Source organism: Olea europaea, chromosome 11, assembly GCF_002742605.1.
Source record: "Olea europaea var. sylvestris chromosome 11, O_europaea_v1, whole genome shotgun sequence".
Classification (NCBI taxonomy): Eukaryota; Viridiplantae; Streptophyta; class Magnoliopsida; order Lamiales; family Oleaceae; genus Olea; species Olea europaea.
This window is the reverse complement of record NC_036247.1, coordinates 27,753,733-27,768,659: the sequence shown is the minus strand read 5'-3', so window position 1 is coordinate 27,768,659 and position 14,927 is coordinate 27,753,733. Positions and strand designations below refer to the sequence as shown.

The following is a 14,927-nucleotide window of genomic DNA, read 5'->3' as shown; positions in this document are numbered from 1 at the left end:
ATTCCTCCTCAATCCGAAGATTTTTTGCAATTGGTCCAAAGAATAAACTTTGGAACTATACATTATTTTCTTCCGATATCCTTTCCAAGTCCCTTGGAGTTTAGGAATTATAGCCCCCACTTGAAAAGTCTCCGGAATTTCAATCTTCACCCCTTTAGTTTGTTGACAATAACTTGCAATCCATGTATTTGGGAAAGTAAGGGAATATTATCAAGAAATTTAAAGTCGAAGTATTTAGAAATCAAAAACTTCTTGGTACCTTCCTCTTCCATTTTGTATTTACTTTCCAACGCGTTCGAGATTTCTTTCGCTGAAGAAGTATTGGTATATAGATCATACATTCTATCCGACAAAGCATTCAAAATATGACCACAACAAATTAACTCATCTTCTTGACGCTTTTGTCTCCCCGCCTTGATCGCTTCGATTTCTCCATTTGTTGGTTCCGACAAAGGCGCCAAAACTGGATAAAAAATGTTGAAGATCTTTAACGCCGTTATAGGAATTTCAACTTGTCTTCCAACCGTGTGAAATTCGTCCTATCAAAAAGATCCAATCCAACCAAATCTTGATTCATAAGTTTAATGGTTGTCATGGTTGTCTCGTTCTCCATTGCAGAATAAATATAGTTAGAGATTGTTGGGAAATATGGAGAGTAAATGGAGTAGAGACAAGAGTAATATCGCAAGAATGCAACAACAAGAAGATTGAAACCAGAAAATTATAAAGAACAAGATCGAAGGCTCGAACGCGTAATCGTTGTCCTCAAACTATATTTGCCTCCTCTAGAGATTGATTGAGATGCTTAAGGATTTTGGCAAATGATTTGTAGGATTATATCAAGTCTTGTAAAGAATTTAACACTAAAGCACAATTGTAGTCCTCCAAAACTATAAGAACACAAGGAAGGTTTGAGCATAAAATGTGAATCAAGAATTTGATCTTTGATTTTGGAATTAATATGGATTACAAATATTTTTCACTTGTATTTTTTACCTTAGATGCATTACCTATATATAGGCCAACACCAATGTGCATGAATTGGGGCCAAATAGGTTGAAAACCCACCACAATTTGGAGTTGCAACGGTTAAAAACCAACCTCCAATGGTCAATTTCATATAACTATGCGACTGCATAGTATTAATCTATGCGGTTGCATAGAACAACCCAAAGAGGCCTCTAAATTCCCTGCAATAGGCCATGCGACTGCATAGCCTTTTTGCCTATGCAGTCGCATGGCAAAAGGTTTGGCCTCTAATACCCTTTTTCTGGTTTTCTTCACATTTATTCATCCCATTTCATTTTTCTTGAATGTTGGACAACAATTGTAACAATACTAAGATTGGACACTGATTGCCTTTATCTTTAGTTCCATTAATCTACGACCTCTAAATAATATATTTACTCCATCTTAATTAATATTGCAGGCTGCTCGCACAGAACTCCGGAAAAGCAGGTTGTTCCTCAAACTCCTTGAGGCTGTTTTTAGAATTGGAAATCGCATAAATGATGGAACATTCTGTGGTGGTGTACAAGCATTTAAACTTGAAATGCTTCTGAAATTATCAGATGTAAAGGGAACAGATGGAAAAATGACACTCTTGCACTTTGTTGTTCATGAGATAACAGATGATGCGCTTGTATATTCTCATAAACAAGTCAAGAACTAAAAATATGACAACGATACTAAGATTGGACACTGATTGCCTTGATCTTTAGTTCCATTAATCTATGACTTCTAAATAATATATTAACTCCATCTCAAAAAATATAGTAGGCTGCTCGCACAGAACTCCAGAAAAGCAGGTTGTTCCTCAAACTCCTTGAGGCCGTTCTTAAAACTGGAAATCGCATGGAACATTCCGTGGCGGTGCACAAGCATTTAAACTTCACATGCTTCTGAAATTATCAGATGTAAAGGGAACAGATGGAAAAATGATACTCTTGCACTTTGTTGTTCATGAGATAATCCATTCAGAAGGTGTACGAGCAGCCCGGGCAACCAAACAGAGCGAGATAACATCCAGCATCAAATCTGATGATTAACTTGAGGATTCTTGTCAAGACACAGACGAGCATTATAGAAGCATTGGCCTGCAGATTGTATCAGGTCTGGCTGGTGAGCTTGAAATGTAAGGAGCTGCAATGTTAGATGCTAACGGCTTAGTAGGAATGGTTGCCAAGCTTGCTCAGTCAATCATTGAAGCCTGGGGTTTTCTAAATTTCGAAATGAAGAATATAGCAAAAGAAAATGGGTTCTGCCAGACTATGAAAAGTTTTGTGCAGAATGCTGAGGTTGATGTTGCATGGTTACTTGAGGAAGAGAAAAGAATGATGGCTCTAGTGAAGAGCCCAGCGGATTATTTCCATGGAAATGCAGGAAAAAATGAGGGGTTACGATTATTTGTTATTGTTTATGATTTTCTGATGATTTTAGACAAGGTATGTCGAGAAGTGAAAAATGCACCGATAAAACCAAATAGGACACCTCGGAAAGAAGAGTTTGCGGTGACTTCTACTGATCTTCGCCAGAATCCTCCCATTGATCCTCGTCAATGGTTGTTTCTAGCTATTTTAGATAGGCGGATGGATAGTTCTAGTTCGGATCATGACCTGTAGTAATTTAATCAGAACATGTATAATAAATCGCTCCATCAAATATTATAGTATCAAATCTAGGGAACTATAAGATGACTGATAATTTTCTTCACATTGCCATTTATTCAAGTAGTGCAGAGATTACAGAAAGGCTAGTACGGTGATACAATGGCGATTCTTTCATTTGATTGCTGTCCTAGTTGCAACTCTGACTGAAGCTGATATGCAATGGTAACTAGCATTTTCAATGTTACTTGGAGGAAGACTTGATAAGTTGCTTCACTTATTTTTTTCATTTGCTGAAGCTTCAACTATGGATCATATTAAATTATTGAAATTGTTTATTTTTCATGATTCTTTTTCTTTTCTTTTTTGGGCTATTTCAAATCTAACAAGTTGTCGGCTAGCCAGTGCATTACTGGGAATCATCTGAATTGCTAGTACATAAATTAGATGTAAAAATATTTTTTTTTCTTTTGCAAAATTCAGTTATCATTGATGTATTTATAAATTGTAGTTTCAGATTAGTTAATAAATTCCCGTGTTCAATTTTATAAATGAGTGACTTGTTTGATAAGATCTGCAACTGTCTGTTTGAGTTACATTATTTCCTAAGAATGCATTTTAAATTATTAGATTGATGGAGTGCATAGTTGAAAAAAAGGCTTGGATTCGCGTGCAATATTATTTGATGGAGAATGCGTAGTTGAAAAAAAAGCTTGGATTTACATGAAATATTATTTTATTAAAGAATGTAGAGGTGAAAAGAAGAAAGAGAAAAATGTATTTTAAAAATAATAGGGATCACACAAGGGTTTATAATTGCAATGATCTCTTTAATTGGTTGAGCATGTGATAATTACACTAATATTATCCCCTTAATTAGTTGTCATAGGAAATAATTGATCAGACTTCAAAGCTAACTCAGTTACAGAAAAATCACACCAATCAGAAGCTCCCTTCAACTAAGATATGTATAATTTCAACTAATAAACTAACATAGAAATAAGTTTCAGAAAGAATAAAATTAAGTCAAGGGATAGAAACCGTGCATCAAGTTTTAAAATGCAATGTAACAATTCATGGAATTATACGATTATAATACACACGTTATCCTAGATGCCTTATCAAATAAGACGTTAAAGCGCCTAGAATTTGTGATACAGAAAACCTTTAAACACATCATTGGATGGTGATAAACTGCCTATAAGGTGCTGCACGATGTTGATAAAATCCAGCTCAAGTATTGTCTTTCTTCACTCGTATTTTACCAAGGGTTCAAGGACGCTGTTGGCTTTGTGATGGTACCACTCCAATGATTCCCACCATTCTTTATCTACCCTCTTTATCCTGATTTCTCTAAGAGATGGGGGAGGGGAAGGTTGTCCATCAATAAGTGGCAGGTATAAAGGCACTTTATTTATCTTTTTAATGCCTCCCAAGTAAATGGCTTGAATAGAATCACAACAAATCATCCCCATGCAGATGCTCTTCATTTGTGGCATATTCCCAAGACACAAACTCTTTAAACTTGGCAATGTGAGATCAGCACTGCTACTACTGTTTCTCCCTTCATTCTTGTCATCTTCTATTATCTCCTCCATCTGTACACAGTTATAGACAGTCAAGTGTTGGAGCTTATGGAAATTCTGTGCCGGACTATGAGGGAAAAGCCTCTTGATTTTATCACCCCTTTGAATCATCAACTCATCGAGCCAGGAAAATGTGCCATGTGGAAGAGGTGCAACTGCTTCCCACTTGAAGAGACCAAAAAAATTTGGCAAGTTTTCCGGGGACAACGATTGAAGGCTTTCAAATGGGGCCCCACTAGACAGTTCTTCTTTGGCAGACGAAGACCTCATAATGCACTCTATTTTATCCTCTTTTGCAATTATGCAAAATTTTAAATCTCTAGCACTATTCAGAATTGGGAATTCATCTAATAAGGAACTACCCAAGAAACTATTCATAAAGATTAGTTTCTCAATATCTCGTAGAAGCAAATTCTCGTCTTTGGGTGAAGAGGATTCCACAAGACTTTCAGCTTCAAAGTGTACCAGTTTACAGTGTAGTCTATTACTTGCAACATGAACTTTACAGCTTTCTTCAGAGTTTAAAAAAAGTCTGTAGGAACTGAGTTGCTTGTCACTTTGTCGAGACTTTAGTAAACGACTGATATCACATACGCTATTTAATCTGCCTTTAAATACTTCCAGCTGTTTCAGTGCCTCAACTTCTTCAATTGGTGCACATATATGAAATGGCAACGAGAGCAGCTGAAGTTTTGAAAGTCTACGCAAAGTCTGCGTCGGTAACATCTTTAATTTATAACAACTCAAATATAGGAATCTGAGTTTGGTTAAGCTGTCCATCCCTTGGGGTAGTTCCTGAATACTAGTAGCTGTGAGATCCAAATGTCTCAATTCCTTGAGCTTTTCCAATGATGGAACTAATTCCAGTTCATAACAATCTTTCAGCACTAATGTTCTAAGATTCTCCAAGTCTGATATGGAATTTGGCAATTTCTGAATTTTAGTGCCACATAAATCAAGAGCGCATAAACCACACATTTGCTTGAAGAAACAATCTGGAATTGATTTCAGAGGATTTTCTCTCAAAATCAATGTTGAAAGTCTAGGACACGTGGGTGATGCGTCACATGAAATTTCCTCCATCGAGTTTTCCATCAAGGAAACCTTATCCAATTCTTCTGTCCACTCATGCATGTCTGGTATTTCCCTCAAGTGATGTCCAGCTTTTACCATGTATCTAGGGTTACCTTTAGTTTTCTTTATTGCCATGCATCTGATCAAATCATGCATCTTCACATACGTACCAGTTGAACCCCTTTCCAGTAAGCAGGGTCTCTCCAATTTATTCAGTATTGCACGACCTTGGTCAATCTCAGCTCTAAAGCTAGATCTTCTCTCCCTCAGCTCTTCTGAAATGAAATTTTCAATCAGTTTGACCATTGGAATACAATAGTCTTCAGGATACAGGGAGCAACGCAGTAAACAATTTTTTAGCTTTTCATCTCCCAGTCGATCATAACTATAAGAGAGTATTAACAAAACCTTATCTTCCACGTTCGCTTGTCTCATACATGATTCTTCCAGTGCTTCCAATGCATCTCTCCATTCATAAATGCCAGTCAATCCCCTCATGCTTCCAGCCAATGTGACAAGTACAAGTGGCAAACCACCACATCTTTTTACCATATTCTTGCGAATCCTTTCTACTTCTGGATGAAGTTCAACTCTGCCAAGTTTCTTCAAGAATAGTTCCGTCACCATGTGTTTTTTATTTGGAGTAAACGAAGGCCTCTTTCATGAAGATGACCATATCGTAAATGCCACAAATACGCCAAATCTTCGTCTCTTGCCTTGAGTGCACAATTCTCATTTAGTGGCATCATAAGAGGAAATGTCTTGTTCTTCATTTCAATATTTGCCACAAAAATATTTTTCTTTTTGTCAAAAACTTTACATGCACCATCATCAAAGTGGACAGAGAAGTCACTTTGAATAAGTTGTCCAACACTTAGGAGATTATGAGAAAGATTGGGAACATAAAGAACATCTGTGATGAGTTTCTTGTTACCTTCTTTAATTTGGACAGCAATGGTGCCTTTTCCTACCGCATCTCTACATGTTCCATCGCCAAGAATTACTTGTGAAGTAATATTGGGATTAAGGTCCACAAAGATGTCGCGATTCCCCGTCATGTGATTGCTACAACCGCTATCCAAATACCAAGGGCTTTGAGCTCCATTTTCATAATTTTGAGAATAAAACAGAATTTCCTTTTCATTCTCTTGAGAAAAGTTTGCTGCACTTTTTCTTTCTGTCATCTCTTTATTTTGAAACCAACAATCCCTTTGAGAATGATTGGGGATCTTGCACCTTTTGCATCTAAAGTAGCACTCCTTTGATTCATGATTCATTTTTTTGCAAATTATGCAAGTTGGATTGTTACCACCAGAAATTTGTGTTTGCTTGCCTTTCCATTTGCTTTGCTTGTCACCCTTCTTCCAATAGCTATCTTTTTGTTTTGTTTGATTTGAGCCTCTGTTGTGTTCTCCATAGTTGTTCGATCCTCCTTTTGATGTTTAATTTGATTGGAAGGCTTGTTCGGTAGTAGATTGGTTACTCGAACGATTGATCCTTTGCTCATGGGCAAGAAGTGACCCGGTTAACTCATAAATGGTCATTTTGGACAAGTCTTTCGATTCTTCAATTGCGGCTGCAACATGGTCAAACTTTGGAGGAAGGCATCTTAACATTTTCTCCACGACTCTTTTATCTGTAATTGTGTCACCACAGCTTTTGATTTGATTTACTGTCTCGGCTACTCGTGAAGAAAAAACACGAACCGATTCTCGTTCTTCCATTTGGAGATTATCAAAGTCTCTCCATAAGGATTGAAGTTTCAAGGCGATCGTTTTCTCCGTTCCTTGAAATTCTTGCATCAATATTTCCCAAGCATCTTTGCCTTTTTTAACACCAAAGATACGAGGGAAAATTGATTTCCCGACTCCTTGTTGAATATAGCGGAGAGCCATTGCATCTTTTCTTTTAAATTCTTTTTGCAATTTTTCGTAATCTTCATTGTCTTCGGATGGTTCTTCATACTCCTCATCGTCAATGACATCCCAAAGATCTAAGGAGATGAAGAAAGTTTGCATTTGGATGCTCCAGTATTCATAATGCTCGCCTTCGAAGATTGGGACTTGACTGTAAGAATATGTAAACAACGAAGCTGTTTGTATGAAAGCCATGAAAAAATGCAATCACAAGTTATGGCTCTGATACCAAATTTGTTAGTGCGGAAACGAAGTGTTGAAGAAAAACTTGAATTTTTATTGATAGTTTTTGAGTTGCTACAGCACACTCAATAATGTTTTCTTCTTTTTTTTCCTTGCAATGAGACTACAAGAATGACCTCTATTTATAGGACCACATGGATAACTCTAGAGACATGGGAATATAAATGGACACCTAATAATTCATGAATTTGCATCATGTATTTTCCTGATACATTTTCTTCAAGTGCATCATGTAACCTTATTTCCTGAGTTTACAAATTAATGCCACATTTAACAATTCCATGATCATGTCTTGGTTATGGAACTCCATGACTCCTGAAATCAGCGACACCTGTATGTTTCTATCCACGGCTAAAGAAATTTGGAATGCTATTCAACATACTCAAAGGCTCACGATGCTGCTCAGGTGTAAGAGATTAAGGTCAAGACTGCTTCAATGAAAAAAGGTAGCAGAACTGTTACTGAGTACGCAAATGCACTTCAGAATTTATGGCAAGAGCTAGACTATTATCGCTGTTTTGAGACCAAATGTCCAGAAGATGCTGCAACCTTGAAAAATTTTATCGAAAAAGATCGAGTGTATAATTTTCTTGCAGGACTTAATGCTGAGTTTGAATAAGGGTCCAGATTATTGGCAAAGAAGAGATACCCTCTCTCAATGAGACCATCTCTCTAGTTCGGGCAGATGAGAGTCGACGGGTAGTGATGCTTGAACCTCAAATTTTTTACGGTTCTGCTATGGTGATAAAGATGGATGGGAAGGCAGAACTGTCTCGATCTTCGAATCAAGATATTCGGGACAATCGTTGGTGTACTTACTGCAAAAAATTGACACACACCAAAGACAAGTGCTGGAAGTTACATGGTAAACCATCAAGCAAAGAGTGGGGAAACTAAGGGTGTCAACAACATAATCCTAGACAACAGTGAAACCAATCCTATCTCACCATGAATCAACCAGCTCAAAGCCAAGCTACATTTAATGTGGAGGAAATAGAGAAGTTAAAGGGACTTCTAGGATCACTGGAAAAACCTAGTGGTTCATGCTCTCTTGCATAATTAGGTAAGTTCTCATTTTCTCAAAGGACTAAATGTCTCAAATGAAACTATCAGAAATTTATGGGTCATTGACTCGGGGAGCGACAGACCATATGACTAATTCTTCACTAAATTTTAACACCTACAACCCCTATCCAAGCAATCGAAAAATAGCAGTAGCTGATGGTTCTTTAACTACTGTAGTTTGTATAGGTGACATTCATATGAATCCTTTCCTTATTCTAAAAAATGTTCTTCATGTTCCAATGTTGTCCACCAACTTAATATCCAATCAAAAGCTCACACATAATATGAATTGTAATGTGTTTTTCAATCCTTCTTATTGTGTTTTTCAGGACCAGGTTTCAGTAAGAAGATTGGACTTGCTAAGGAAAGAACGGGCTCTACTATCTTGAAGAATCAAGCAAGTCACATATGATCAAGAATAATTTATCGCTGTCATTTCTTTCATCATCCAATAAAGACACCATTTGGCTTCATCATCTTAGACTAGGGTACATCTTTTGGAATTTTAAAAACTATGTTCCCTACTTTGTTTAGAAATCTAGGTGCTAAACAATCTCATTGTGAAGTATGTGAATTTGCTAAACACAAACATGTACCTTTTTCAATCAGCAATAAGAAAAGTTCAGTTCCATTTTATTTAATTCACGCCGATATATAGGGACCCTCCACGGTTCCAAATGTGTCTCATTCTCATTAGTTTGTCTCCTTTATTGACGATTGTACTAGGGTTTCCTGAATCTTCCTTCTCAAGCACAAATCAGATGTAAGTAGTGTACTCCCAAACTTCCACAACATGACTCAAAACCAATTTGGGGTAAAAATAAAAAGATTCCAAACAGATAATGCAAGGGATTATCTTAATCAAGTTCTATCTCCTTATCCTTACTTTCAAAAAGAAGGAAATATCCATGAATCCTCCTGTGTTGATACTCCACAACAAAATGGAGTGGCAGAAAGAAAAAATGGTCACCTGCTAGCCACAACCCGAGCCTTTCTTTTCCACCATAATGTTCCAAAACATTATTGGGGAAGGCCATACTCACGGCTGCATATATTATCAACCGTCTTCCTTCTCGAGTACTAGGATTTAAATCTATAACGGAGACACTATCTGGATTCTATCCTAACCTTCGTACAACAAATAATCTTACTCCAAGAATCTTCAGATGCACTGCTTTTGTCCATATTCATAGTCATAACAGAGGGAATTAGATCCAAGAGCACTCAAATGTATATTTGTACGTTATTCATCCACCCAAAAAGGATACGAATGCTACCATCCACCTACCAAGAATTTTTTTCTCTATTGATGTCACTTTTGAGGAAACAAAATCATATTTCACTCAACCTTATCTTCAGGAGGAGGTTTCATTTAGTGAAGATAAGGATAAAGAGTTGTCTTTGCTTGACCTACCTACCCATGAGCTAATTGTGTCCACAGAATCAGATCCAACCAATCAAATTCTAGCCAAACTAGCCTCAACTGATCCCACACTTGATCAGACCAGACCTGTAACAGAGCATAATGACATTCATAACACAAATCGATTTGTACAAGTTTATTCAAGGAGGAGAGAGTCAGATTCTGATCTCATGCAAGTCCAAGATTCAACTCCCATTTCTGAAAATGAGGTAAATGAAATTTCTGACCAGCTTGCATTAACACAAGACTGTGAACTCCCAATTGCCATTAGGAAAGGCACTAGAGTATGCACAAAACAGCCCTTATATCCTCTAGCAAAATTCATCGCTTTTAAAAAATTCTCACCAGCACATATAACTTTTCTACTTAGCTTAAATGCTATTCATATTCCTCATACTTTATCTGAGGCATTATCTAATGAGAATTGGAGAAGTGCCATGAGTGAAGAAACGCAAACACTAGTAAAAAACCAGACGTGGGAGATAGTTAGCTTACCACCCAAAAAGAAGGTTGTAGGCTGCAAGTGGGTATTTACTGTAAAGTACAAGTCAGGTGGCTCCCTTGAAAGATACAAGGCTAGACTCGTGGCAAAAGGATATACACAGACTTCTGGTGTGGATTATCAAGAGACATTTGCTCCAGTAGCAAAGATGAACATGGTAAGAGTTTTGTTGTCACTAGCTACTAATTTTAACTGGTATTTGGAGCAATTCGATGTAAAAAATGCCTTCCTTCACGATAAATTAGAAAAGGAGATATACACAGACATTCCTCCAGGATATGAGCAACAGTTGAGAAGCAACAAAGTATGCCAGTTAAGGAAGGCACTTTACGGCCTAAAAGAATCACCGCGAGCTTGATTTGAAAGATTCACCAAAGCAATGTTAGCCACTGGGTATAAGCAAAATCAGGGAGATCATACACTTTTTATAAAGTACTCGAATACAGGGAAGTCACCACTCTTTTGGTGTATGTCGATGACATAATAGTTATAGGAAATGATGAAAAGGAGAATGAAGCCCTGAGAAGATGTCTTGTCCGAGAATTTGAGATAAAAGAACTTGGGAGGTTAAAATACTTTCTAGGAATTGAAGTAGCTCATTCCAAGGAAGGGATCTTTATCTCACAATAGAAATGCGTCTAACGTTCTTAGAGAGACAGGAAAATATGCATGCAAACCAGTTTCCACGCCAATTGAACAAAACCATAGAGTCGAAGAAAAAGATGATCCAGCCGTGGACAAGGAAAGGTATCAAAGACTAGTAGGGAAGCTCATACACAGCCAGACATTGCATATGCCGCGAGTGTTATCAACCAATTTATAAACAGCTCGAGAGAAGTTCATCTACAAGCTGTTCATCACATACTACACTACCTAAAGGCTAATCCTGGCCAACGGATTCTATTTAGAAGAAATCCTGGGTTAGTCCTTGAGGCATATTGATATGAATCAAGGCACGTCCACAACCGAAGCGAGTCAAGCGACGAGTTACGGAAAGGATCCATTGATAGTCGAAGGCGGACCGATGACGCGATCGAGGACGAAGCGAGTGAAAGAAGCGATGGGATTGCTTGTCAAGCAAACGATCGATGAAACAATGTTCGGGAGGTCAAATGGAACAAGTTTCATGTTGGGGTCGAAGGCCGAAGGAACTTGGATCAACGAGATAAAAGCGGACGAAGGTGGCACGGAGTTGGTCTATGCGACCGCAAGCTCAACGACCTATGCGGCCGCATAGAAGGCCACCGAAACTACATGTGGCTGGCTGGAGTGATCTATTCGACCGCATAGAAATGATCTATGCGGCCGCATAGATCAAAAAGTGGGAAAAATTCGTTTTTTTTTTATTTTTGCCGAATCTTCTAATGTTGGTAGAACTCTTGTGAAATCAAAATATTACAATATTTTGATTGATTTGGATGTTTTTTATGCCATAGTATAAATAGGAAACTCTTTTCATTATGTAAAAAAAACTTTTGCTGAAATTAATACAGAGAGAAATTTTCTTTCAATCGATTGTTCTTCATTGGACAAACTTAGAACTTATCAAGAATCGATTTCTTGTGGCGTTATTGACGTCGGATTGTGGGTTTTATTGATTGTAATCAAGGGGTTTCAGATTCTTCGCTAATCTAAGGTTTCTTGGTTCGATTATTGGGGTTCAAGATCCAAAACCGGATTAGTATTGGCGTTCTTGGGTTCCGCATCAATCTAGTTGTGGGTTTCGTAGTTTCCATTGCTACGGGGTTCGCATCACATATACAGATGCTGACTATGTAGGCTCACTAATTGATAGAAGGTCCACAATAGGTTACTGTAAGCAAGAACAATTGCTGAGGCAGAGTTTAGGGCAATGGCTCAAGGAATATGTGAATTACTGTGGCTCAAAATAATCCTAGAAGACTTAAGGATTAAGTAGAATGGACCTATGAGGCTATTTTGTGACAACAAGTCAGCTATTAACATTGCTCATAATCCTGTTCAAGATGATCTGACAAATCGCATTAAGGTAGATAGACATTTCATAAAAGAGAAACTTGACAGTAGTTTAATTTGCACACCATCCATCCCAACAAACAACCAACTGGCTGATGTACTCGCAAAAGGACTCAACAGTGAAGCATTTCAAAAACTTATTTGCAAGCTGGGAATGAAGGATGCATATTCACCAGATTGAGGAGTGTTGGAATGGAGAAGTTATTGTATATTTGTGTATATCCGAATCATAGGATTAGGAGACATAGAAATACTAGAATTGTGGGATTTCAATTAAATAGATAGAGTCCCACTAATAATGTTGTTTCTATCTTTTAGGAGTTAGTTTCATTGTTTACTTTCTCTCTCATTTATCTTTTGTAATTAGTTAGAGATTATCCTGTATAAATAGATGTGGAATGCACCCTAATAAGAGATATCAAAGAAAGCAATTTTCCCTTGAATGTTTACAATGAACAAATCTCACAAGATGAAAAAACTCATGAAAAATTTTATTTATGTCAATCAATCCGGGCACAAAGGGCTAAAACCCTAGGAAAATTTGAAAAAATTAAAAAAAAATTAAAAAAGTTTTTTTTTTTCAAAAATGGAAAAAATCGAGATAGTGTCTAAGGGCCAATTTGAACCTCATTCTCATCCCATTTTTATCAAAAGATTTCAAGTATGTGTGGGCCCAAGCATGACAAATTAAATGCATTATGACAACAGGTCCTAAACATGCTAGGCTGCGTGTTTTATAATTTACCAAGATTTTCAGTTCTCATTAATGCCCTTCAATAAAGGCATGCTGTCTGCCACGTGATGTGGGATTGATGGTAGGGCAAAAAAGGTGAAGGCATAACTGACATTTGCAAATACAAAACGGGGGCAAAATGGGCACACAATTTCAACGGTAGTTTACCAATTTCTCTCTTATAGAGTATTGCTGACTGCTTGTCCCCTGTTGTCATGGCAATACTGTATAAAATGAGATTTGGTCCAAAAAATCTTATTAAAATAGCACCAAATAGGGACTAAAATTGAAAGTTCTGGTCTTAAAGGTTATCCTCCAACAAACGAAATTCAAATCTGGCTTAAATTTATTGATATATAACCAAAACTAAAATTACCAAAGCCACGCATAAATGAATGCCTAAATGAAGGAATTTGCTCGAAATTGGGCTACATCAGGAGCAAAGCTAACGAGTCTTGTTCACTGGCCCGTTTCCAATCAAATTTGACTAAAATTTCGTCAAAAATAGACAATCCCAAAATTTCCTCAAAAATCGAAAAGTTGCTCCCTGTCCCACTTTTCCATAAAGTCTAATTTCTTTTGCACCACATCAAATATTATTATTATTAATTGATGCTTAATTATGTAGGTCTTTTTTAATTGTGATAGGAGAAAATCTAGTCTCATAATGACTATTGATCAAGAAGGAGATGAAATTTAGACAAAATCTGCAACTCGGGATCAAAGTATATACTTGAAAGTTGACAGACATATATTGAAATTGTTGACTTTGATTTTGTAGGGAAGACGTAGTCAACAGATCCCGACTCTTCTCACATTCACGTAATTCCTATTCTTGCATACTTGGACAAATCATAAGTTGCATGTGGCCTTTATCAGTGGTAGGGAGGTGGTCGCATGTACTCCTACGGTTAACTCAGTCAATGTATGTGTATTTAAGTGTGGGACGTACTAATGACGTTAGCCACTAGATGTTGAAGGGTTGGACCCGGGAGGGCATAATGTAAATATATATAGAGCAAATTAATCTTAAGCGCATAAACTTGCATTATCTTCAAATGGCATAATGTGATATGATACTAACCGTTAGATGGAAAGATACGTGGTCTCATCCTGATGATTGTGGTGCTCCCTCCTAAGTCTCAATCCATCTATTATATGCTGGGTGACATATAATGTTTCTAAAAAATAGCCAGTAGCACCTAGGTTTGAACTCTGAAATATAGATTCACGATTTAAGATTTAGATGCCTGGTGCAAGATGTCACATTAATCAATTGTAAGCAGATTTTATACAAAAGATGATATGAATCAAGGCGCGTCAACAACCAAGACAACTCAAGCGTCAAGTCACGGGAAGGATCCGTTGATCGTCAAAGGTGGACCGATGACGCGATCGAGGATGAAGCAAGTGAAAGAAGTGATGGGATTGCTCGTCAAGCAAGTTAATGAAGACACAATGTTCGGGGCGCAAAATGGAGCAAGTTTCATGTTGGAGTCGAGGGCCGAAAGGACTTGGATCAACGTGATAAAGACGGAAGAAAATGAAGCCGAAGATTGTTCCATGCGACCGCATGGTTAAATAACCTATGCGGTCGCATAGATGGCCTCAGGGATAATATTGGGGGCAGGGATTTGTTCTATGTGACCGCATAGATTAACACTATGCGGCCGCATAGAACAAAAACATGAAAAAAATTCGTTTTTTTTCCCGAATTTTCTAGTTTCGATAGAATTCTTATGAAATCAAATTATTACCATAATTTGATGGGTTTTGGACGTTTT

The 14,927-nt window shown here is 37.4% G+C and overlaps 1 protein-coding gene and 1 pseudogene across 1 annotated transcript; one reads left to right on the top strand and one right to left on the bottom strand.

Moving 5' to 3' along the window:
- Nucleotides 1-474: 474 nt before the first annotated feature.
- On the top strand, nucleotides 475-2,621 carry LOC111404650 (annotated as a pseudogene).
- Nucleotides 2,622-2,752: 131 nt separating this feature from the next.
- Nucleotides 2,753-5,893, bottom strand: LOC111404648 (probable disease resistance protein At4g27220). Its single transcript, XM_023033427.1, has 2 exons — nucleotides 3,872-5,893; nucleotides 2,753-2,911 (listed from the first exon to the last, which is right to left on the bottom strand). The coding sequence occupies exons 1-2, from the start codon at nucleotides 5,891-5,893 to the stop codon at nucleotides 2,753-2,755; spliced, it is 2,181 nt and encodes a 726-aa protein (XP_022889195.1).
- Nucleotides 5,894-14,927: the final 9,034 nt, after the last annotated feature.